This window comes from Mycosarcoma maydis, chromosome 5 (assembly GCF_000328475.2).
Source record: "Mycosarcoma maydis chromosome 5, whole genome shotgun sequence".
NCBI lineage: Eukaryota > Fungi > Basidiomycota > Ustilaginomycetes > Ustilaginales > Mycosarcoma > Mycosarcoma maydis.
This window is the reverse complement of record NC_026482.1, coordinates 609,631-633,267: the sequence shown is the minus strand read 5'-3', so window position 1 is coordinate 633,267 and position 23,637 is coordinate 609,631. Positions and strand designations below refer to the sequence as shown.

General features: G+C 52.0%; 6 protein-coding genes across 6 annotated transcripts; 4 read left to right on the top strand and 2 right to left on the bottom strand.

The window, feature by feature from the left end:
• Positions 1-6,017: 6,017 nt before the first annotated feature.
• On the bottom strand, positions 6,018-8,241 carry UMAG_02249 (putative vacuolar protein sorting protein VpsB; the record flags this gene model as incomplete). The annotated part of the gene is made up of 3 exons (XM_011390284.1): positions 6,018-7,226; positions 7,336-7,542; positions 7,651-8,241. The coding sequence occupies 3 exons, from the start codon at positions 8,239-8,241 to the stop codon at positions 6,018-6,020; spliced, it is 2,007 nt and encodes a 668-aa protein (XP_011388586.1).
• A 417-nt stretch (positions 8,242-8,658) lies between these two features.
• UMAG_10082 (putative dynactin Arp1 p25 subunit RO12) lies at positions 8,659-9,384 on the top strand (the record flags this gene model as incomplete). The annotated part of the gene is made up of 2 exons (XM_011390507.1): positions 8,659-8,969; positions 9,069-9,384. 2 exons carry the CDS (start codon positions 8,659-8,661, stop codon positions 9,382-9,384), a joined length of 627 nt encoding a protein of 208 aa, XP_011388809.1.
• Positions 9,385-9,806: 422 nt separating this feature from the next.
• On the top strand, positions 9,807-11,047 carry UMAG_10081 (uncharacterized protein; the record flags this gene model as incomplete). Its single annotated transcript, XM_011390506.1, has 4 exons — positions 9,807-10,356; positions 10,461-10,639; positions 10,744-10,810; positions 10,932-11,047. The coding sequence occupies 4 exons, from the start codon at positions 9,807-9,809 to the stop codon at positions 11,045-11,047; spliced, it is 912 nt and encodes a 303-aa protein (XP_011388808.1).
• Positions 11,048-12,626: 1,579 nt separating this feature from the next.
• On the top strand, positions 12,627-15,614 carry UMAG_02247 (uncharacterized protein; the record flags this gene model as incomplete). Its single annotated transcript, XM_011390283.1, has 2 exons — positions 12,627-14,619; positions 14,758-15,614. 2 exons carry the CDS (start codon positions 12,627-12,629, stop codon positions 15,612-15,614), a joined length of 2,850 nt encoding a protein of 949 aa, XP_011388585.1.
• A 268-nt stretch (positions 15,615-15,882) lies between these two features.
• Positions 15,883-17,415, bottom strand: UMAG_02246 (uncharacterized protein; the record flags this gene model as incomplete). Its single annotated transcript, XM_011390282.1, has 1 exon — positions 15,883-17,415. One exon carries the CDS (start codon positions 17,413-17,415, stop codon positions 15,883-15,885), a length of 1,533 nt encoding a protein of 510 aa, XP_011388584.1.
• A 739-nt stretch (positions 17,416-18,154) lies between these two features.
• On the top strand, positions 18,155-19,249 carry UMAG_02245 (putative protein transport protein; the record flags this gene model as incomplete). The annotated part of the gene is made up of 1 exon (XM_011390281.1): positions 18,155-19,249. The coding sequence occupies one exon, from the start codon at positions 18,155-18,157 to the stop codon at positions 19,247-19,249; it is 1,095 nt and encodes a 364-aa protein (XP_011388583.1).
• Between the last annotated feature and the right edge of the window lie 4,388 nt (positions 19,250-23,637).

Here is a 23,637-nt window from a genome sequence, read left to right as displayed (position 1 = left end):
CACGCAGAAAGGTTCTCAGTTTGCGAAGTCCGCTAACCGGAGCATCCACGTGGTCAAGTTTCCTGCAGATAGTCTCCAACTTGTAGGGAGTAGACGTTGATCTTGGTCATCTCCTTGGTAGTAGGTTCGCCAACTGCGCTTCGAGTGAAGCAATCTGCTGAGCAACGTTCTGCGCGTAGTTCTCGCGAAGTTTCTCCCAGACTTTTCGAGCAGTAGTTGACGTATCGACCAGGGCTTGTTGGGCGGGTCCAAGGGAGTTGAGGAGTATGCTGCGTGCTTCCACGTCAGCTCGATAGTACTCGGCGATATCCTTAGTAGGGAATTTGTTGCCGAGCTTCACTTCCTTAAGGTCTCCCTCACCCAGATGTTCCTCGGGTTTGACGAGTCGTCCCTCGATGATGAACCATAAGTTCGCGTTTTTGCACGAAAGGACATTTTGCATCGAGGTCGCCCATTCGAAGTAGTCCTCCGAGGACATCAGCCGTTTTGGGTAGTCCAACCCTCATAGAGGAGAAGGCAAGGTCTTGATCATTGATTGGGCTCATAACCTATTCGAATATTCGCGGTGAATCCTTAGCGGGCGCTGGATGATCGAAGTCTCCCTTTCCTTAGAGAGGCGAGTTGGGACTGAGTGGGGTCGAGAATGGTTTGGGATGTATTTGGATAGTGTGAATTGGACAAGGGGACTAACTACAAAGTGTGAGCGTTCCCTCTGTATTTATGTACATGAGTCGACTGGAGTATCCTACATGAGCTTCTCCCTATACGTCAGCTCCTCATACAACTGACTAGCTGTGGCCACAACTGGCCAGATGCATGAGTCTGTTCTCCCTCAGGTTCTTCCACTTGGTACGAGTCTGTAGCCAACGGCGTGTTCCCACAGTCGTCCAGCGACTTGTGTGAATCTACTCTGGGCTTCTCGCTACCAGCGCTATGTTGTGAAGCGGGGAAACTCTGGCGAGTTACTATACTTGCGCGCGTACCGCGGTCGTACTGCGGGTGCATTGAGCGCGTGTCGCGCGCGTATGGCGCGCGTACTGCGAGTGTATCGCACGCGTACCGCGGTCGTACTGCGGGTGCATTGAGCGCGTGTCGCGCGCGTATGGCGCGCGTACTGCGAGTGTATCGCACGCGTACCGCGGACGTACCGCTGGTGTACTGAGTGCGTGTCGCGCGCGTATGGCGCGCGTACTGAGACACCTACTCGTTCCCGTCCGGTCACTCGTGTATACCGGTTAGGTTACTGCAAGGGTTGCATGATTGTGGGCGATCAGACTAAACGCCAATCGTAGATATTCTAACATATGGAGATCACACACAAGACGCAAATCCTGGTATTCGTGATTGGAGCAAAGCAATAATCACGAATGAATGCATGTATTCGTAGCCTAGCGATTCGAGAAGGTGGTACTCGTGAATATTCGTGATTCACGATTGGCAAAATCATGAATCATGACAAGTCTTAGATAACGTCAATTACTGATTAAACAACGAAATTCTCTTATTCGTGATTCCTGACAAATAGAGAGAGCAAGTCAAGAAAGGGTGTGCAAAGTACCGGTCTGCTAGCCTTAATATATGCAAAATGACAACATGAGGAAATCGTGAATCAAAGCAAGACGCATTCGTAATTCACGATTGATGTAGCCGTGAGACTGAAGAAGCCTACACAATCGTGAATGCCGCAATAGAAGGCTCCAAGCTATAAATCACGAATCACGAATGCGACCTCTTGAGATTTTGGTGGATCTTTAGCGGGCGCTATTCAATTTCTTGGTGACCATCTTTAGCGGGCGCTAGATGATCGAAGTCTCCCTTTCCTTAGAGAGGCGAGTTGGGACTGAGTAGTGGTCGAGAATGGTTTGGAATGTATTTGGATAGTGTGAATTGGACAAGGGACTAACTACAAAGTGTGAGCGTTCCCTCTGTATTTATGTACATGAGTCGACTGGAGTATCCTACATGAGCTTCTCCCTATACGTCGCCTGCTCATACAACCGACTAGCCGTGGCCACAACTGGCCAGATGCATGAGTCTGCTCTCCCTCAGGTTCTACCACTTGGTGCGAGTCTGTAGCCAACGGCATATTCGTGATTCCCACAGTCGTCCAGCGACTTGTGTGAATCTACTCTGGGCTTCTCGCTACCAGCGCTGTGTCATGTAGCATGGAAACTCAGGTTAGCTACGGTACTCGTGGGCATATTCACGATTGTGATTCACAATTTACAATTCGTGATTTGCGGACATACCGCAGGGCTTGCCCGTTCCCGCCGGACAAAGCGTGGATGAAATTCGTGATTGTTGAGGATAACTCGTTCCCGTCGGGGAGATAAAATTAATGCGGACTAACTCGGTCCCGTCTGGTCACTCGTGTGTCCGGGTCGGGTAACTCAGATCATGAATCACAGAATCACGAATCGTGAATCGTGAATCGTGAATCACTGAATGATTGTAAATGATCAGACTAAATGCCATTCACGATTCGCAGATATTCGTAATTCGAACAGCAAATAATTGTGCCCCTTCGAGTCGTTGGTTGTCTTCTTCAGCATCTGGCCAAAAGCTTCGAGTCTGTATTTATTGTGCATCGAACATTAAAATTTGTTTTTTCTTAAGATCTCAATGGAGTCAAAATGCTTCGTTTAAGTTATACTTGATCTATTCTCGAAGTCCAGGCTCAAGGGTGGCTATTAGAACGCGATCTTCCGTTTTTTTTTGTTTTTTTGTTTTTTGTCACGAATGGAAAATTGTAGACGATCAGGCCAATGATGATTAGCATACATTCAGAATCACGAATTTTCACAGCATTCATGGTCTGGTAGATACTACCTTTTTGAAACCTGATCATTTTGTGGCTCATTTTTGAATTTCTAGCATCAGCAAGACGGATCTTATCATACAGCTCATCCCCCACACTCAGTCATAAGTCACGTTGTAGAATATCTGCGATTGGCGTTTAGTCTGATCGCCCACAATCATGCAGCCCTTGCAGTTACCCAAACGGTACACACGAGTGACCGGATGGGAACGAGTAAGCTCGCGGAATGTCCGCAACCCTCTCAGTCACCGGACGGGTACGAGTAGGTGTCTCAGAACGCCGGAGTTTTACCCGGTCCATAACATAGCGCTGGTAGCGAGAAGCCCAGGGTAAATTCACACAAGTCGCTGGACGACTGTGGGAATCACGAATATGCCGTTGGCTACAGACTCACGACTCGCACCAAGTGATAGAACCTGAAAGAGAACAGACTCATGCATCTGGCCAGTTGTGGCCACAGCTAGTCAGTTGTATGAGCAGGCGACGTATAGGGAGAAGCTCATGTAGGATACTCCAGTCGACTCATGTACATAAATACAGAGGGAACGCTCACACTTTGTAGTTAGTCCCTTGTCCAATTCACACTATCCAAATACATTCCAAACCATTCTCGACCCTACTCAGTCCCAACTCGCCTCTCTATGGAAAGGGAGACTTCGATCATCTAGCGCCCGCTAAGGATTCACCGAGAATATTGAACACCTAGGGTGGTTCCGAGGACGGCAATCCTCCCACTAGTTTGTCAGCCAGTCGCATAGGAGATCACACACAAGACACAAATCTTGGTATTGGAGCAAAACAATAATCACGAATGAATGCATGTATTCACGATTTCATTCAAGACACCATGGTCCAAGTTTTTTTTAAGTTAGCTGAACTTATGTCGAATTTCTTGTACGGGAAATTTTGTTTTGTCATGTCTGGTGATCGCAATCGTGAATGCCATCCGATCCGAAAACCGACTTGCCACTCACAGACTCGTGACTCGTGACTGAATTCTTAAATGCACTCATGGTTCGTGTTTCTCGTGATTCTTGATTCGCTGATCACAGCGGTGAAGAACATAACCCATTCAGGAGGCAAGTACTGCTTCCTTTCTCGGCCGCTTTATGAGCCGCTTGTGACTTACGACTCACGACTCACGACTGAGCCATGGCCGTGGTCAGAGATGCGATTTCACGTGCGGCTGCTTCGTTGCTGCCGAGGCGGGCTAGCTTGCATAAAGATCAAGGATCGGTAATTCACGATTGTGGCAAACTTGGTGCGAAATTGCAACCTTTTCGCCGTTCTACCAGCTGGACTCAGCACGCTGTCCTAGCGACATCGGACTGGGTCGAATCAATAAACGAACATCATCATAAGTGCTTGTCTATACGTTCTTTGTTTTCCTTCCAAATCATGAATGTGGAAGGAGTACCGGCTGGCTTGAAACGTGCGCCAAGGTCGATTAGCATCGGCTCTAAGCGCATGCAGATGGTCGTTAACCATGGCTGAGTGACCTGTCTCTCCTTCGTGAATGCAGGGCTTCACCGTCTTCTCGAAGCCTTGTTCGATTGTCGCTCTCAATCGTGAATCATGAATTCTTGTGCGAAGGTGTCTAGATTTTCTTCGATCGTTCGGTCGTTAGGCTTCGTGCTTGGGAGGTTCGCTAAGCGTTGGTGCCACGCCACTTGTACAGCTTCAGAAAAGGCCTGCTCGTCCTTGATGCGCAAGAATTTGGAGAGGGAAGAAGGGTGAGGAGCAGCCCATTGGGATTCATGATTGAGCTGCAACAGCGTAGTTGTCGGAGCTGTGATCGTTGTCGAAGCGGTTGATGGTGATGATAGGGTTGGTCAATAGCGTGCACGCGAAGGCTAGATCGATCGTGGTGCACCTGCAAGAGGCACAAGCAAATATGCCAAGGTTGAAGGGGGCGACTTGGTCCAGACCATGTCGTGAGAGTGTTGAGAGAAAGATGTGTGCATGAGCCGACACTAGGTCAGCGTCTAGTTTCCATAGTCACGTGAGTGGGTGTACAGATTCACGATTGAAGTTGCCGCAGAGAAGGCGAGGCGTGGCGCAACAATTAAACGACGGTGAGTCGGCGGTCGGGGCGACTCTGAGAAGAGAGCTGGCGGGTGAAATAGTCAAAGCTGTATTCGAGGCGTCATTGTAAAGCGTCCAACGAGGGTGTGAGACAGTGTTTGGGAGGGCTGACAACGGCTCTTGTATGTGTATACAAATCGCATCTAATGCGTGGGAGGACGGGTCGGCGAGGATGCTGATCGTTACTTCAAGAGACCTTCAGACATTCTACGGCAGAACTTCATAGTTTCTGGTGCACTACACGGTGGTCACATGGGCGGACCTGTGAGAGCTACATTCGGCGGGGTGCGCTAAAGGCAGCTGGAGCAGGTCAGAGATTGGTGCATGCCAGGCGATCCAGCAGTTTCACGAGTGAGACGGCATTGGAGGCACTGCTTGTGGTCTGAGATGCCGTGTGCCTAAGCGCAACGGCCGCAGGATGGAGGGACTCGGAAGTGGCGGGCAATATGGCCGACACGACAGTAGTTGCCGCGCTGCTGGGGGCGGTGTACAGGTGCTAGGAATTCTTCGACAGAGCTTCCTATGGTCATAACTGCTTTCGTGCATATTTACTTGCTGGTGTGATCGTTTCCTATAAGGAGGCTCGGAGGTTGTCAGATGTGAGTTGGACTGAGATTGTGAGATTGACATCTGCAGCTTGACTGCAATCGTTGGCTAGTCAGCTGTATAGCGGATGGATGGTCGGAAGGGCTATTGGTTAACGAGAATACGACACTGAGTCAGCCTTAGCGTGTATATCGAACAAATTAGTAAGCCATGCACTAGCAGCATGTCGAGGCTGTGCGAAGCCAACAAACGAGCTATATGAGGTGCTAGAAGCCACCGAGCCTGGCCATCCGCTTAATGATCCACACGTGGGAGGCTTCTCTTGAGATTGAGGTGTGCTGGAATCGAAGACCCATCCATCAGCTCTAGCTGAGCATTCTGTCCACTCCTCGTGCTACGATCTCTTATCATCCATCTAGCGCATACGCGTCCTTGTTCCTGTTTCGGAGGACAACCAAGTCTCGCTGAACGTCTATCCCCACCGCGTCCACGCTTGGTGTGGTAACGTGTAGGTTCATCAATGACACTTCGCATTCATGAACAATTTTACAAGAATTGATGCGACAAATCACTGTAGGCCACCGATAGTGCCTTCTACTCCCCTCCTGACACGGCCAAAAATGTCAGTGGCAAGATCTCTAGCACCACTTGCTGCCTCGCCAAGATATTCCGAATCGAGCAAGTTGACAGAAGCGACAGCCATGGAACCGTCCTGCCTCGAGCCATCCTGACGTCCTCCCACGGCTAGCTGTACAGGTCCTATGCTAAGATTCAGCGCTGGTCCTCCGGTTCCTAGATTGGCCGGCGGTTTAGCAAATCGCCCATCAAAACGCGACGCCGCATCTTGAATCATGTCCAGGTACGATCTGCTGTTGTGTATTGAGGTGCCTCCGAGGAGAAAGCGAGTACCCGTGCCTGCCACACCACCGACCGTAGCCTGCTGAGCGCCCGGCTGGGCGCCGCGCTGGTGCTGAGCGTTCAACAATGCAATGGATCGAGCTTCCTCATAGGTTGCGCCTCCGATGATGAACAGGATGACATCTTGCGGGCGCTCGGCAGGATTTGCCGGTGCTGAGCTATGACCCGAAGATGCAAACGGATAGCTGGTATCCCTCAGTCTGCCTCGCATGAGATTGTCCACAGTCTGGACCAGGTGTGGGGTGTGCTGCGTATAGACATTCTCGACACCCTTGAGCCCTTTCAAAGCGCTTCTGCCTCTTGAAAAGAAGTTTTCATTTGCGAACAGATCGTCTTGCCGTTGGTCCGCTCCTGCGATGTTGAGGGTGACGAAGACAAGGGCAGCACGACTTTCGGGGACACCCGCCTTCAGAAGTTCCTGCACCATCTTTTGGATTTGGTTGCTGGGCAGCTTTTGGTATCGCAGTGCATATAGGATAGCAACTCGAATCTTGGCATCATGAGAGATCTGAGGCGACTCAATCATGGTTTGAACGGCTTTGAGGTCGGAAGCGTGGCTCTCGACGCTGGCGAGAGACTGCTCCAGTTCTGAGATTTCGAGGAGCGAGTCCCTTTCGACGCGACGGCTGAGTTCGCCGAGCAGTGCGACGTGCTTACTGACATTGCCACCGAGTTTGCGAAACTCAGGATACTCCTCGACGAAGCGCTTCATATCAGCAACCGTGTCAATAGTGGCGTTGGAAGCCGTTCTTGATTGATACTCGAGCACATATTTCTTGATCGAAGCGCCCAGATCGCCAAAATTGTCGAAGAGATTGGCCGAAAAGAATGGATCCTGATCACCTGATAGCACAATTTCCTATAGAAAGAGGGTAGCCGAATTAAGAGAAGTGGAATGAACGGAAACGACGGTCAGCGATGATTTTAATATAGCACGGTCAAGACTTGCCTTGGTTCGTGGCACTTACTTGAAGTTCGGGGCGGATTCCATCTGCATTAGCGAGGCTGACGCGACCATTCTTGATACCAAGAACCTCATGAACCATAGCTTGGTACGTCCACTGCGTCAGAAGTGGTGTAACAGGGTCATTTCTGCGATCGAGTATCAAAAGGAGTGGCACGTTCTCCGTTCTCCTGAAGTCGAACAGGCCAGACTGGCTATCATTGATATGGTACTGCAAGAAAGACGGGAAGAAAAGTCAACAGAACGTCAGAGAAAATATGAAGACAGTCAGTCAACAACAAGCGTGATGATGCGAGAGGGGAACGCATCTGAGACTCACTGAGAGCTCTTCTCCTAGCTTCTTGGCCAGCATACTCATCCTTTCATATCTGATGATTGGCTTCTTCTTTAGACTGAGAAGGAGTGCCAAGAGGCCGTTGACGTGCTGAACCAAGCTGTGTTGGTCCCAACTGGCGGGGTTCCCCCCCCAGATACGCGCAGGAGGCGTGTCGATGTTGAGGGAGAAAAGGTCAGTATTGACTGGCAGGTAGTCTGCGAAAAACTCCTGAACCTCTTTGACGACTTCGTGCTCGTCTGCCTCGGCTAGAAGCTCGATATCTTGCTTTTGAAGCACATTTGTGAAGTAGAGCCAATAGGACCTGTATCTTGGTAGACGCAATTCGTGAGCCAAAGCAGAAATGGACTGCGGGGTGGGTCGGAGGAGTGCAATGCAATTGAGGTGGCGCATACGATCGCGGTTTGCATTGTCGACACGATCTGTGAGATAGACCTCATGACTGAGTAGAGATGATTGGGTGAAGGAAGTAGAAATGATGGGAGTGGTGTGCTGATCGAGTAGAAGGACCTTGATGCCGGCGACCTCTGTGATCATGCGCTGGATGTACGCGGACACAGCTTTTGTGACGTCCATAGTTGACGATGATGCCTCCACCGCCGCAGATGCTTGAGCCGGAGCTTACAAGCAGGATTTGTACGGAACGGAGGATCAATTTAGTCGTACGTACCCGGCTTGTATGAGGTGATGATGGTAGCGTGTGTTGACGGCTACAGCTTCGCGAGCGGCGAGTTGTACATGGATGATGGTGCAAGTGGAGAGCGCGCCTTTGGGTGTGCACCATTGAACATGATCCGTGCCAAATCCGATTCCCGAATATCAAAGAATAAAGATGCAATACTCACGACTCACGGCTCTACACACGAAAGCAAGTCGTGCGTGGACAGACGCTGTTGCTTCGATACCATTTACCGCGCTACGTTGGATGCCTATACTCGAGACTGCTCCTATCCGCTCCATCGCATAGTACCTTAATGACAGGGTTGACCGAAGATGCCATCGACAATCAGTCATGTGTCGCCCTACCATCCGAACGAGTACGTTCAAACCGCTTTGACGGGCAACAAGGTATCGCGCAAGGCCACCATTCTGGGCTCACAGAACATCATTCTTGGCGGAAAGTGTATCATTCAGCACGGAGCAATTATTCGAGGTGATCTGAAGAGGATATCTCCTTCTTCGACCTCTTCAACAGCAGTAGGGAGTCAAACGCAGCCGGCGCAATCTGTGGCCATTTTTATAGGCAGATACTGTATATTGGCCGAGTCTAGCGTGATACGTCCTCCATACAAGACATACAAAGGGTAAGTGGACCAATGTGAACGAGACATGATGATCGCGGCAAGTTGTAGGTGCTCCTAGCTTGGTCAAGGTGCTAACAATCGAACGATGATGCGCTACAGTATCTTTTCTTACTACCCGATGAAAATGGGCGACCACGTTTCAGTGGGAGCTAACACAGTGTTGGAAGCTGCATCAGTTGGGTCGCACGTCGAGATTGGAGCCAATTGTCTCGTTGGCCGATTTGTAATTATCAAGGATTGCGCTCGAATCCTGGACGGCAGCGTTGTCGCCCCAAACACGGTGATACCCTCCTTTTCTATATTCGGGGGCAGTCCTGCAAGACTGGTGGGAGAGCTCCCCGAGACTTTCTCCGAGAGCTGCGAGGCCAAGATGAAGCACTTCTACCAACGTTTTCGACCTGCAAACGAGAGATGAGCCCATTCCTAGCAATCGTGATCACCAATGACCGCTGATGTCTTTCGAAATCGTGACTGAGAACAAAGGCGGGATAGCCTTACGCCTCAAACAACATTTTCACGATTCGTGATTTCGTGTTTAACATTTGACGCGCCATCCTTATCCTTGCTTCTCTGACCCTGACCCTCCACATGGACTGTACTTGTACTGTAACTGTACAGTCACGGTACAACAGTCACGAGTCAAGTGACTAGAAAGAAGGCGAATCACGAATCACCAGAGATACACTACCGACTCGCATCCACCATCACAGTTAGCCGTGGGCACCATCAACCTCTCTCCTCTTACTTGCTCTGGGCATGCTTAAATCCATTCGCTGGCTCAATCACTGTATGATTTTACCTCGCACCATTAAACAGCTTAGCTCGACAGCACGTAACATGAAGCCGGCAAAGTACAACATCCTGATCGATCTGAATGGCACGTGCCACATAGGAGACAAGCCAACCCTGGGAGCAGTCGAGGCAATGCGGAAGCTTCGAGCTGCTCAGCAGAAATACCAAGGCCGTCTCAACATACGCTTCTGCAGCAACACCAGCAAGGAGTCGTCGCAATCGCTGCTGTCACGCTTGCGTCGGGTCGGCTTTGGTGCAGATCTGGTAACGGCGCACGATGTTTTCACCAGTTTGGATGCTGCAATTCGCTTAGTATCTCGTCGCGGGTTGCGACCTTTACTGCTGCTGTCTCAGTCCGCTCAGAGCAGCTTCAGGGCAAACGCAGATATTGGCGAGCGTTGCTTCTTTGCCGATCCAGAGCTGGACCCGGCGAAGATGAGCGACAACGAGAAATCGCAGCTGCGATCTTGCACTGCCGTAGTCATTGGATTATGTCCAGAGCTTATGACGCAGAGATGGCTCGACGAGTGCTTTCGCTTGCTATCGGGCGAGTACGGGAGAATGAAATCTGTCGCACTGATCGCGACGCATCGTGGTACGTTGATCCTGGTTGGCAGCTATAGCAGAAAGAACCTCCGCTCTCCCACTGACCTTTGACAGCGATCCGACTCTTGTTTGCAGCTTTGTACCACCGTCCAGGCGAAGGTGAAGCGCTGTCATTAGGGCCTGGTGCGTTTGTGGCGGCGCTGGAAGCTGCTTGTCATCGTGATGCCAGCTCAACTACGGTGTGCGGTAAGCCAAGCGAAGCATTTCTGCAAGAGTGCATTGCAGGTATGATCCGGGACGGTGAGAGCATGAACGAATATACCAACATCATTGTGAGTCAACGGGACGAGACGAATAAGGAGAGGTCAAGTGCGGGACGAAACGCTCAGCTAAGCTGATTCGATTTCATCTTGTTGGTATGGTCGACGTGAGACAGATCGGAGACGATCTTGACGCTGACCTCGGCAAAGGCACTTGTCAGCTTGGCCTACATCGCGTACTGGGTAAGTTTGCAAGCGTGAAGATTTTGCGTGTCGATGACGGGGATGGTCCACCTACCTCGCACTCCGCAATCGTGACTCTTTTGTTTGACTCTTCTTCATTCAATTTGGTTGAATCATGCAGTGCGCACTGGCAAGTTCAGAGACGGCGACGATGAGCGCGGAGAAAATCCAGCCGACGAAGCGCACGACAATTTTGCGTCGTGGGTCGACACGTTCGTTTGCAACGAACTACGATGACATGACGTTGACGCTCGCCATCGGCACCTTGCAGGCTGAAATGCGGACCAAAATAGGAAGGTACGAGGTGCTGGCTGTGCTGTGCAACTAATCTGATCCCGTTGCTGGCTTTGCATTCGTGTTTTGATGCGTCACTGAAGTGTGTCGCCCTGTGCTACCTATTTTAAACAAGCGCGGAAACATCCGTCCCGGTTTTCGCGTGGCGAGTCCGGGGCTGTGAAGAAAAGAACAACACGACGTCCCGGATGTTTCCGAGACGGACCCTGATTTGGACCCCGCAAGCCATCTTCACCTCGAACACAGTGAGAAATGTCTGCAAGGCGAGTCTGGTCACCATTTGCTTGGCAACGGTCACACAACGAACCGCCATGGAACGACTACCAATACAGCTAGACTCTGCAGTCGGTTACCATACCACAATGTAACGGTGAAGCAGTTGGGTGAAACCAGCAGCCTGGTACCAAGGCGGAGAAACCGGACTGGGTCTCCAGATCGCGACTGGCCGAATCGGCCAACGTGATAAAGCAACAAGATTGCCGAAGCTGATCGATCTCAACGTCTTTCATTGTCATTGACATCGTTCGGAACAATTCGGATATTGGCATTGGACTTCGAACTAGGTCAAGGACGGTGTCGTTGATCGACTACAGGCCAGCCAACAGCGCGCGTCCCATTCCGGGCTGCATTCGGAGCGAAGCAGATCCAGCTCGATTAAGGGGTCCAAAGTGGGAGCACACTGTGAGCGAATTGTAGAGAGCACAACTCCGACACCATCCGTCTGAGACTTGTCCGACCTACTGCTATTCCGACCACAGACAGTGTCGGCACGAGTCTGCCCGACGCTTGCCTGTGTTGCTCCCGTCTTTGCTGAGCTTGAGCCTTCTTGCCATCTTTTGTATTCAGTTGGCTGAGTGAGCAAACGGTTGGATGTTGCACTGCGTTGGCTCTTCTGCCTCAACAATCACGAATATTAATAATATCCAAAAATATATGCTAATTATTTAAAAAGCGTACCTTTTTCTGCTTGTACGGACCGCAGGGCCGATACAGTGACAAGTGTGCTAGTTATTCACGATTTGATTGCCTTCCTCTACTGCCTTCCCCGCTTTGCCGTTCGTTGCTAATGAATTCGTGATTACAAGACCTTCTAGATTCGTGATTCGTGATTCGTGATTCGCGATTCGCGATTCAAGATTGACTTCTCCGCGTCTAGATGCCACAAACACTCAAGACACTCCTGTGCCTTCCTCCACCTCACGCCTCGATCGTACATTTGTTCGTCTTCTATGCGTTCGTGCTATGCGATCCAGTCTTGTTCCCCTAGACAAGCACCGTCAAAATCACCATCAGGCTCACTTCGTGCAAAACTGCGTCTCTGACCCTCCTGGTCGGCCACTCTATACGATCCACGTTCAGACAACGTCAATGGGCACCGCTGTGAAGCATGGGCACATACAACATTCATGATCCTGCTTCAATTCTATCACATTGAATACCAGCCAGACCGACCCGCAGCTGCCGGAGTCGCTCCCAAGTTTGTTCTCGAGATCAGCTCTCTTTCCCACCAAAGTAACCGACAATGACCCCTGGACCATCATCAAATACAATCATCAAGCGTTCCTCTTCGCCACCTTTAGCCTCGAGCAAGAGGGTTCGTTCCAGCACGGCAGAAGTTCCTCCAGCCCGAGCGCAGGGCGATCAAGCAGGCCAGAAGCGCACCCGAGTTCGCCAAGCGTGCAACCGCTGCAAAGCTCGCAAGATCAAGTGCGGCGATCTCAGGCCCTGCAAGAAATGCACCTCATTGGGCATCGTCTGCAGAGACTGGCGCCCTGGCGAGGACCCTTACGACCAATCTGCCTTTGCTCATCCGGCCGGGTCTTCTTTATCGGAAGTCTCTGACCCCTTTGCAGAAAGCTGGCCCAACGCAGACAATCACTTCCAAGCTCATGGCTCGGCTCGCACACGCAGCAGTCACACCGACAGGCCATCTGCCGATGTAGATGGTACGGCAGAGCGCTCTGGATCTGCGATACCCTGGCCCAACACGCCGTACGAGCGATCTAGTCACACTGTGGCATGGCCACCCAAGCCTGATCCTCGACGACATAGATACCTTGCTTACCCATACGATTCTATCTATCGCAACGAGTTTGGTCACCTTAAAGCGCTCTCCCTATCTTCAGGACTTGGCACGCTTTCCTATCTTCACGAATATCACAAATTGGCTAACGAACAGTTCCTCGACGCCCTCTGGCAAGTCCTCGAGGGCGAAAATCAGGATGGCGTCAACATGCAAATGTTCGCGCTGGAGAACGAGTCACTTTCGCCCCATTCTCACGGCAGCCACATGAGCACCGGCCTTGGAGCACCCATGGGAACCTTCCCAGACTCTCTTGCGGCTGACTGGTCGTTGAGCGGTGCTCCTTCGCTCAATGTCGCTTTTACTTTTGATGCATCGGCTGGGCTGGCACCAGATCGCTTCCCTTCAATGCAAATCCCGACCAAACCTACCCTTTCAGTCGCCAGCAACTCCTCGGCTGAGACTTCACCAGCGATAGCCCCTCTTCACCCACAGGATCACCGTCATAGCCGCTCTCGAAGCGCTACTCGCGTCTCTGCTAATAGAAATGCCGATTTTTCTGCGACTCCATCCGGTCAAGACCAGCCCGCCAAGACCTGCCTCGACTCTGGTCCTCCACCCGAAGATTTGTGGGCGTTCATGGGCACCAAAATCCCACAGCAGCATCGACGTTCCCTCCTACACACGTTCCTCTCCACCACGTATGTATTATGGCCAACCTTCATCCTCTCCGAGTTTCTTGCCACGCTCAAAAACGAGAACGAACGCCAAAATCCAACCTTCGTCTGCCTCGTCATTGCGTGTTGTGCAATAGCTGCGCGCCAGGAAGCAGGTAGCGCCAAAGGCGGACACGCGGCAGAATGGGCTCGCAGCTTCGGCTTTTTTGAGCTCTACCTCGAAATTCGCAGGCTGGCACCGAGAAGCACGGATTGGGCCAGCTTGAATCACATCCAGGCTCTGTTCTATCTTTCCCACTATTGCTTTGGCGCTTCGGGTCCTTTCGGCGTGACAAGGGCGCATTATCTCATGAACGGTTGCGTGTCAAAGTGCTTTGACGTGGGTCTCCATCGGTCCGCAGAGACCTACACCGACGCTTTCACTCCTTCTGAAATCGAAGCCCGTCGCCGCACTGTTTGGGCCGTCTACTGCGGCGACAAAATCTCGGCCGCGTACGGACGTCCCGTCATGCTTCGTCTCTCTGACATGGATGTCCCCGAAATTGATGTCGACTCGGACGAATACACCGAGAGATTGCCGGCTGCAACATCTTTCGATCGTGCCTGTACACTTCGACCATGGCACCGCGCCGCCATTCGCCTCTTTTGCGTTCTCGAACGCGTCATTGATAAGATCAACCTTCCGGCATGCAGTGCTTCAGCAGCTCTCGAGCGAGTCATGCGCAAAAAGCCTAAGCGACCCAGACAATCGGAAAACCACGACGACAATTGCATGGCCGATCATGAGGCCATCGGATTCGAGGAAGAGCTCGAGCGTATGTGTTGCATTCTCTAATAGCTTCGCAACTTCTGCCACGTTTCTGACTGACAATCAAACTTGTTCTCGCTCTCTTCTTTGATTCTTCTTTGATAATTATCGTCAAGAGCAGTCGTAGACGACTTTCGCTTTGCAGATACTCCGAGACCGACATCCGCACATGAGGATGATCTTATGTACCAAGCACACATCGAAAGACTACGCACAACAGTTGCTTTTATCAAGATCTTCATCTATAGACACCTCTTCTGCATGGCAAACACAAATCTGTCACGCCAGCCGCCGAGGATAGATTACCGCGATGAGATGGTCAAGTGGTGTCGAGAGCTCCTCCTCTCGCAACGCAAGATGATTCAACGCGGGGAATACACCGATTTCGGCTCGGTCATGTCGTACCAACTAAGTCAAACAGGGCGAGGTTTAATTCCTGCTATCTACATCACCTCACGACTCATGGATCCCTCTCAGGATCCCAACTCGATTGCCATCCTCAAGGAGGCGCAGGAGCTCCTCGTACTCGCTTATGATCTACTGCGGCAGTTGTCGGATCGGTTCACAGCGTCCAATCGACAACTTCAGATCATGCAGTCTGCCTTCCGGCGACTCGACCTCAGCTTGAAGAAGAGGCATCACAAGCACGGCGCGACGGGCGCACAAGATTCTTCGTCGCATTCGCATGGCGCTGCAGAACGGTCGGGCACACAGGGCGTCGCAGCGACCGGTCCAGCAGACAAGGAGTTGACGAGTGGTCTCGATCTGATCGCTGGTGTCGCCGGTGCCGAGCTTCTCGGCACGGAAGCACTTGGAGAGTCTACCGCCAGCAATGAGGAGGAGGACGAGTTCGAAGACGATCTGGATAGGGACAAGAAGCCCGGATGGATCTCGGATCTGCCCATCAACCAACCGGCGGAAAAGACCGCACCGCATCCAGTCAGTGCCTTTGTCGGGTGGCCATCTGGCCCGTCCTCTGGTCTGCCTCCTCGTGACGAGTGACCGTCTTAAACCAGGCTCTTACAAAGCTTCGATCGCTCTCGCTGATTCGCTGATGCAGTTCAAGTGAAATGCTAGCTTTCGCGGCAAAGAGCCACGTGGAATGACGCGTTTGAAAAATGCCTGTCTGCGACTCCTCATGAGGTGATCAAGGAAGGCCAAAGGCCAGTGGGAGCATCTGAAATGAATTTGTTTGTGTCAATCGTGAATGCAGATGGAATTGCAAGTTTTGTCAGGATAACTTATGCAAGACTATGACGTAAAAGGCGCTCTAGGATTTGCCAGCCGCGACCCAGCCGGCGGAGATGAGGATGACGACCATGCCGATGGCGCTGAGCGGCTGGATGGGAATGTGCAAGAAGACGAGCTGGTACAGAGTTGCGTAGACGATCTGGAGATATGTGACAGAGACGGCTCGACCTGCCTTTTCTCGCTGAAGGCCCATGGCCAGCAGGATCTGAGCGGCGAGACCGAAGATGCCGACACAAACGAGGAGCAGGATCCACTTTGGTTGTGTTGGCAGCACAAACTGGGTGCCTGTGGACCACATGAGCAAGGCGCTGACAATGGTCGAGTAGAGAGAAAAGTAGGCGACCGAGTGGGTCGCAGATGCTCGACGGCCGATGGCACGGATGGTGATGTAGGCTCCTGCACCACCACAGACACCAAGCAATGCCAGACCGACAGCGAATAGACGTTGCTTCTCCGTAACGCCATCGATGGTTACGACGCCATCGGCTGCGTCCATGGATGTACCATTTGCACCACTGCTCCGTCTCAGCATGTCAATCGAACTTAGGTTGTGCAAGAGATGCTTGACGACAGCTGAGCTAGCTTGGACCGTAGCATTTGTACCACTGGCAGCTGTGGTGTTGACTAGGTCGAGACTGGGTATTTGATCTAGATCGGAATCAGCAGCCTTCCTGCCAAATATGAAAGCGGGCCGAGCGATGAGAACCACGCCCGAAAGGCTGACAATTCCGCCCATTGCCTCACGAAATGTGAAAGGCTCGCCGAGAACGATGAAACCGAGAAGACCAGTCGCCAATGGACCCAGAAAGGTGATGACGGTTGCGTCTGCTAGCGACAAGTACTGGAGCGAATAGTAGAGTCCGAACAAGCCGAACAAGCCGACAAACCCTCGGAGTGCCAAGAGCTTGCGTACCTCCTTGGGGCCCAAGAATGGGTTTTCGACTCCCGAGGCGAGCATGAAGCCGACACAGCCGACCCAGGTGATGGACATGCGGATGAAGATGATTTCGAGCGCGGTGACAGGTGCACTTTCTTCAAGAGGTAAGAGGTTGATCAGCTTGAAGAAAAAATTCATGGTGGAGAAGAAGAGTTGTGCGAATCCTAGCAGGCAGATGCCCTCGTTGCGTTTGACGAAACTTCTCACTTTCGAAGCATTCTTCTTGATGAGATAATTCTTTGGCCGTAACGGTCTAGAAGGGTCTGTCTGAGACGGAAAGGGGAGCTCATTGGTGCGATCTGCATCTTGCGACGAGCTTCCACGCTCAATATCACAGGAGGACGCGTGTGGCTCGATGCGATCTTGAGAGGGGGAGCTGTTCAGCGTCCGATCGAGGAGCCGCGCTGTCTCGGGCGTGGCTTGGTAATCGAGAGAGCTTTTTGTAGTGACTGACAGCTTGCGCGGTCTGGGAGAAGAGGCTGCTGGTGTGTATGATGGCGTCAAGGAACGAGGCGGGATCGACTCGTCGGGCGCAAATGAGGACGAAGACGGTTGAGCCGAGAGAAGTGGGCTCCTTTCATTGCTCCGCTGCGAAGACATTGAGGGTCTTTGCATGGCGATTGGAAGTGATGCTGGCAAGGCAGCGTAAGATCCGGCTCTTCCGAAGTCCCTTGTAGTTAATTGCAGCGATAATCGTGAATGACAGCAAGGAGCTTGGAGAAATGACAGAGCAAAACGATCAGAGCTGAGTCGAGTCGAAGCACAACAGTTGGTTTCGGTGAATGGTTGCCCAACTTTGCACTTTTTTCGATTCGCTGTGGGGACGCAGCAGGAGGGGAGGGTCGCACAAAAGATGGCAACATTCGTGAATCACGAATGATAACTTGACTGATTCGTGATTTGTGATTTCACCGAAGCGTGAAGCTGGTCGGGTAAATTGCCGGCCTTCCAATCGTGAATCGTGAATTCGTGATTCAATTCACGAATTCACGATTCGTGTGATTTTGATGAGGATGTTACACCGTCCTTACAATTTGTGATCTGTGTCGTGGGAGCAGTACGGCCGAGAGGTTGGGTGTAATCGTGACTGAATCGTGAATGCAACGCGTTTGAAAGTGTCTGTGCTCCGCAGGTATTGAACGGCCGATGCGCTGGAACGTCGAAAACCAATCTTCGCATCTCGATACACGCAACACCACCATATTTTCAACCGCGCTGCATTCGTCATCGCCATTCGCCTCGGCATCACGCACGCTTGATACACACTGTAGCGCCTCGCTTGATCAACTGTTCAACCGCTGAAACGCAGCATCAAACCTCACAACCATCCGTGCGACCGAGAGCTTCGCTCACTATGACCACCGTCACATCGTCCTCTGCAGGGCTCTCGCTCTCTGCAGAACGACCAAAGAACATCGAGACTCAACACGAAGACATGGTGCACGATGCGCAACTCGACTTCTACGGCAAGCGTCTCGCGACGTGCTCTTCTGACCGCACCGTCAAGGTGTTTGATATTGTCAACGGCACTCCCTCCACCACTGCAGAGACGCTTCACGGTCACCAGGGACCCGTCTGGCAGGTTGCATGGGCACACCCAACTTTTGGTGATATTCTGGCCAGCTGTTCTTACGATGGAAAGGTGGTCATCTGGAAAGACAACGGCGCAGGTGCTTCGATCGGCGCTTCGGCTCCGTACGGCTCGCAATCCGCTTATGGAGCTCCTACATCTTCGGCTGGCGGCTGGACCAAGATCAAGGAGCACACTTTGCACACTGCGTCGGTGAACTCGATTTCTTGGGCTCCTCACGAACTTGGCTCCATCCTTGCCTGCGCTTCCTCTGACGGCAACGTCTCGGTTCTCACTTTCAACAACGACGGGACCTGGGCGGTCGACTTGGTAGCTGCTCACCCTGTCGGCTGTAACGCAGTGTCCTGGGCTCCTGCTGTGGTTCCAGGCTCTTTGATTTCAGCACAGTCTGTAGGTGCTAACGCTGGTGCTGCATCCAACGGCGAGGCAAAGCTCGTCAAGCGCTTCGCCTCGGCAGGCTGCGACAACACGGTCAAGATCTGGGAATTCAGCCAAGAGGCCAACCGCTTTGTCGAGGTAGAAGCGCTCCAGGGCCATTCGGACTGGGTGCGCGATGTAGCATTTGCTCCCAACGTCGGCTTGCCCCGCAGCTACCTCGCAACCGCTTCGCAGGACCGGACCGTCTTGATCTGGACCCAGGACTCGCCCACGGCAGCTTGGTCCAAGACCGCCTTGAATCCGATCTCGGCCTCAGCAGCAGCCGGTGCTGGTAGCAACAAGTTCCCCGACACAGTCTGGAGAGTAAGCTGGAGTGTCAGCGGCAACGTGCTGGCGGTTAGCTGCGGTGACGGCAAGATTACCTTGTGGAAGGAGAACCTTAAGGGTGCCTGGGAATGCGTTAGCGAGATGGATTCGTGATTCGCTCCACAAGCAGCAACGTCTTGGCCTCTTTGCCTGTCCTCATCGTTGCAATCTATCAGCATATCCATCAAGACATCCTTATGTGTCATTCTGTGAATTCGACAACCTTTGATCGCATAACTCTGGCAGACTGTCGATGCTGTGTGAAGTTACACAACTGGAATGGGCTTGCTTGTAGCGAGGCAGCTTGCCCCGCAGCTGATTGGTTTGATAGAGAGACATACCGGATCGATCCTTTTGAGCAGCTCCTGGTGGCGGTTTCGTTTTAAGAAAATGCAAGCATGAATTCAAACGATGGACTGTCAAGGGTAACCACCTATTTGGCAATGTGAGCTAACCTCGCGGCTAGTCCTCGTCAATGACGGAAGCTCACTGTATCGGGAAGCGTATAAAGGCAACCCGCAGAGGTGGAGGGTTGGCTACGAGAATTATGAATCAAGCTTCGAATGAGTCAGTCAGGAAGAAAAGGTCTAGAGATGAGTCGTAGCCTTCATATGCAGCGCAATCCCGCTTCAGACACAGCAGGGCTTTCATTGTCTCCCTTGTTTGCGCACATCGGCGCGATGAGCGCCTTGCGCAAGCTCCTACACACCAAATGATGCCATGCTGCAGGTTTACCATACATGCAAGACAAGGTGGACCATGTGATGCAAAAGCAAAGAAAGCCTCAAACATTTGCGATTGTTGGTGTTGTTTAGATGCTGAAAGTCAAGTGCGCATTCCCGGTGGCGCCGACATTCAACTTGCCCAGACAGAGTCGTCCATGAAATCGACGAAACCTGGAATGCGGGGTCCAACGACTCACTCTGACCGCGTAAAAGCCACATCAAGCAGAATGGGCGGTAAAGCCATTCCCAGAGAGAAGCTCGAGTCCTCTCAACGATGTGGGGCCGGAACTCGAGGGAAAGTGATTGGGTAGATTTTGCTTGGATTGCGTAAGTCGTGGAGTGTCACGAAAACGATACCGCTTCTGGGTAGCAAACAGGCTGATGCGGAGTATGTGTACAGTAGAACAAGGACAGGAGACAAGGCACAACTGAACCCAGCTGATTGGACTCGGAACCAATCAGCTTTGCGAGAGAAAAGGGGCTTGGTACTATGATAGCCATGTCTCAGAGTGAAGCAGCCTAAAATACAAAGCAGGGGAATGAGAAAGGGTCCTTATCGAAAAGCGAGGAGGACGCAAGGAATGATGGCTGGTCGCACAGGACGTTTTGGTGTACGGCCGCGAGATGAGATGATGGCATCTTGCATTCGTCGGACAGGACGTCTTGTCTCGACGCTATCACTGAGCGGACGGAGCGGGTTGCGAGAGTCAGGGCAACGTTGCCGAAACCAGGGTCCAGGTATGCGGGTTGTACCACGGAAGCGAGGCAGAAATGAATCCTGGAGATGGATATCCTTCAACAAGGAGCGCGAGCAGAAGATGCGAATCTGTCATCAATGGAGGCGGTGCAAAAGAGCTTCACAGAAGGCGGCGAGCAGGAAAGGTGCATATATTCGTTATTATTTAACGGCTTGGCGATCGGGACGTACATACTCTCGGCCTGACAACCACAAAGCACGATCGTTTGGCGCCTGCGTCAGGAGCAAAAACGCAAGCTGGTAACAAAGCGAAATCCGAGTCTAGCGAACCCAATCTGAATGACATCGGATGTGCCTGGCTATGGTGCACGCTGTTGCGTCGTCGAGGCTCGATGTTGACACGGCGCTGTCACTTTCTCCGATAAGAGACATGTCACAACCGAGGAGCCCTTCGCGCGGAAAAGGATGGAAGCCTCCTCCTTCTCTCAGATTTTACGCGCGCTGGGCAGTGACACTGAAACAAAGGCGTAAAAGGCCAATTCAGGGTCCCAATGGTGAATGGTGAAACACGAAAAGGGTCCCTGGCAGCAGCAGGAGACGCGCTTCGGCTGCTTGCTAAACGTTGTAGACGCAAAAAAAATTGCGGGGAGCCAGAGCGAGGCGAGGTAAGGGCCAAGTGAGAGACGGCTTGCTCCGATGCATACCCACACTCGTGACTGCTGACCAGAAATGTGATTGGCACTGGCGCACTCGCTCTTGCCGTTTCTCGACAAAAGAGCTGACTTTGAATCGGTATCACGGTGGCTGAACGTGGCGGGCGGTCTGACACAATCACAATGATACGAGATAGCCCCGCGCAATTGGCTCAAGGCTCACCGTTGGTGCTCGTCGGTTGGTTACGCACATTCCAAGTGAGCGACTCTCAGAATGACCCTTGCGGTGGGCTGTGTGGACCAACGTGCCAAGCAAAATGAAGCAACTCAGAAGAGGCAGACAAGGACCTGCCAAGGATCCGTGCATCAACTTTACGCTACAGACACACAAGTCCGACTGAGCGATTCGGAACCAGGAAAGAAGCATGAAGAAGTCGCTCAGCCGGGCGAGACTTGCAGCAGTTGTGACTGGATCGTGTTGCGTGCAAAAACAATCACGAATCACGATTGTGAATCATTTGCCGGAGTCCGCCATGCGGAATTACTCACGACCATATCGTGAAGCAGTCACCAGCCACAAGGTCGACTAACCTCGAACTTTCCGCTTGTCAAAAAGCCGATATCGTGCAAGGATATCGATCCACTTTCGTGCCATCGGCTTCTGGGTGAGAGCGGTTCGGGTCGAGTCAAGTCCATGCTACACGAGAATGTGCTTGACGGAGCCAGAGCCTAGACGATCGTGAGTTGCGTCGGCAAGCAAACGGGCGCGAAAATTTCCACCCAAGAAACATCCACGCTTCCGTTCAAGAGACTGGTTGACAGGGTCCACACAATGTATGCAGTCATAAACGCCCCTAATTGAGATCGTTGAGTGAATTCAACATGTCGATCCCCCGCTCATCGCTCTGTGCAACTGTGATTGTTGCAAACATACTTACAAGGTGGCCCTCGCCAAGGTGCGCGAAAAGTGATTCGTGTCTGGCTAGAAGGTATACAGGCTGCCGAGAGCAGACACCATTCGAAGGAGAAATGCAGGCTGTTGAAGCGTGCAGGTGACTTGTTAACCCGCTTTCTTCCGCAGATAGCAGAGGTTGGCCGGTCAGCTTGTGCAGGTATGTCGGAATTGGAGAGAGAGAGAGAGAGAGAGCGACCACGGACGGCAACCGAGTTTGTTTGTAGCGCGGCTTGGGATCAGGAAATTTCTCGTTTGTCGGCAGCGTGAAGATTCGTGATTGCTTGTCGTAGTGTTCCTTTGCCAGTGTGTTGGGCAGGCAGGCCAAGGTGTAGGGAGGACCGCGGTCAGCAGTCGGTTGGCTGCCTCTTTCGAGAAACCAAACGACGCTGAGCAATTTACAATTTCGTGATTGCATAACTACTTTGAAAGGAAGAGTCGAAGCTCAAACCCTGCAGCGGACGGCGTTATATTCTGTCACCTGTCACGCCTGCTTTGAGATTCAAGACGAGCTCGCTGCTTGCATTGCAACAGTTCGTGATTCATGATTTTGAGGAGCAGCAACGCTCTCTCCGACGGGAACCTGGCTTGCAAGTGCGCGCTCTCTCTTTGCATTCAGGGGTTTACTTTCGCTTTCGCGTTTGCACTCGGCTCATCCGTATCCCCAAGTCGAACTTCTCTTGATCACGGATCGCTTGTAAAATACAAACCAAAGGTTTCACATGGGCGTTTATGTCCAACGCCCCGTCTAAGAACCCACAACTCGAGCTCTTCTGATCCGAGTCTTGCTTGAAGGCAAGCGGATCGATTTTCTCATCAAAAGTACGCCTCGATATGCCTCGATTCTAGGTGACTAAGTTATCGTGTACGCTGCCAAACGGGCGTGGTGCAACACAAGTGGTTGAGCACGCGGCTAGCTTGCTGTAATTCTACTTGGACTCGGTTTCTGAATTCACCTACGTGTAGCCGAGGGTGCACCCTGAGCTCATCACGCGCTTGTTGTAGCTGCCATTCATTCTACCGAACCAGGAAAAAGACACAGTAGACTGCTTCGCTTAGCTCCGATGATGACCTTGATCAATCTAAAAAATCGCATCGACGGCCACTGCACTCCGGGGGAGAAGCTCAGAGCGCCAATCTGGCAGAAGCGCGTTGCTATGACGGGAGTGCAAACGAGCTACGCCTCCTGGTGAGACCTGTGTGGATGGGAAAACTTTGCTTAAATCAGTCATCAATCGCGCCAATATGGCTCCAAGATGCGAGCCGAACGATTTGCTGCGGACATTGTGATATTCGCGCCATGCTGTGGGATTGTATGCTTGACCGCAAATGAAGCCAAACATTGTCCTGGTGCGATTGCGTTCGCGCTCTCCTTGCAGGAAAGTCGAATGAAGTCGGGTTTGCATTCACTGAGCCCACTTTGAACGTCATACTTCATCGTTCAACGTCAGCGGGCGCCTCTTGCTGACTCGACC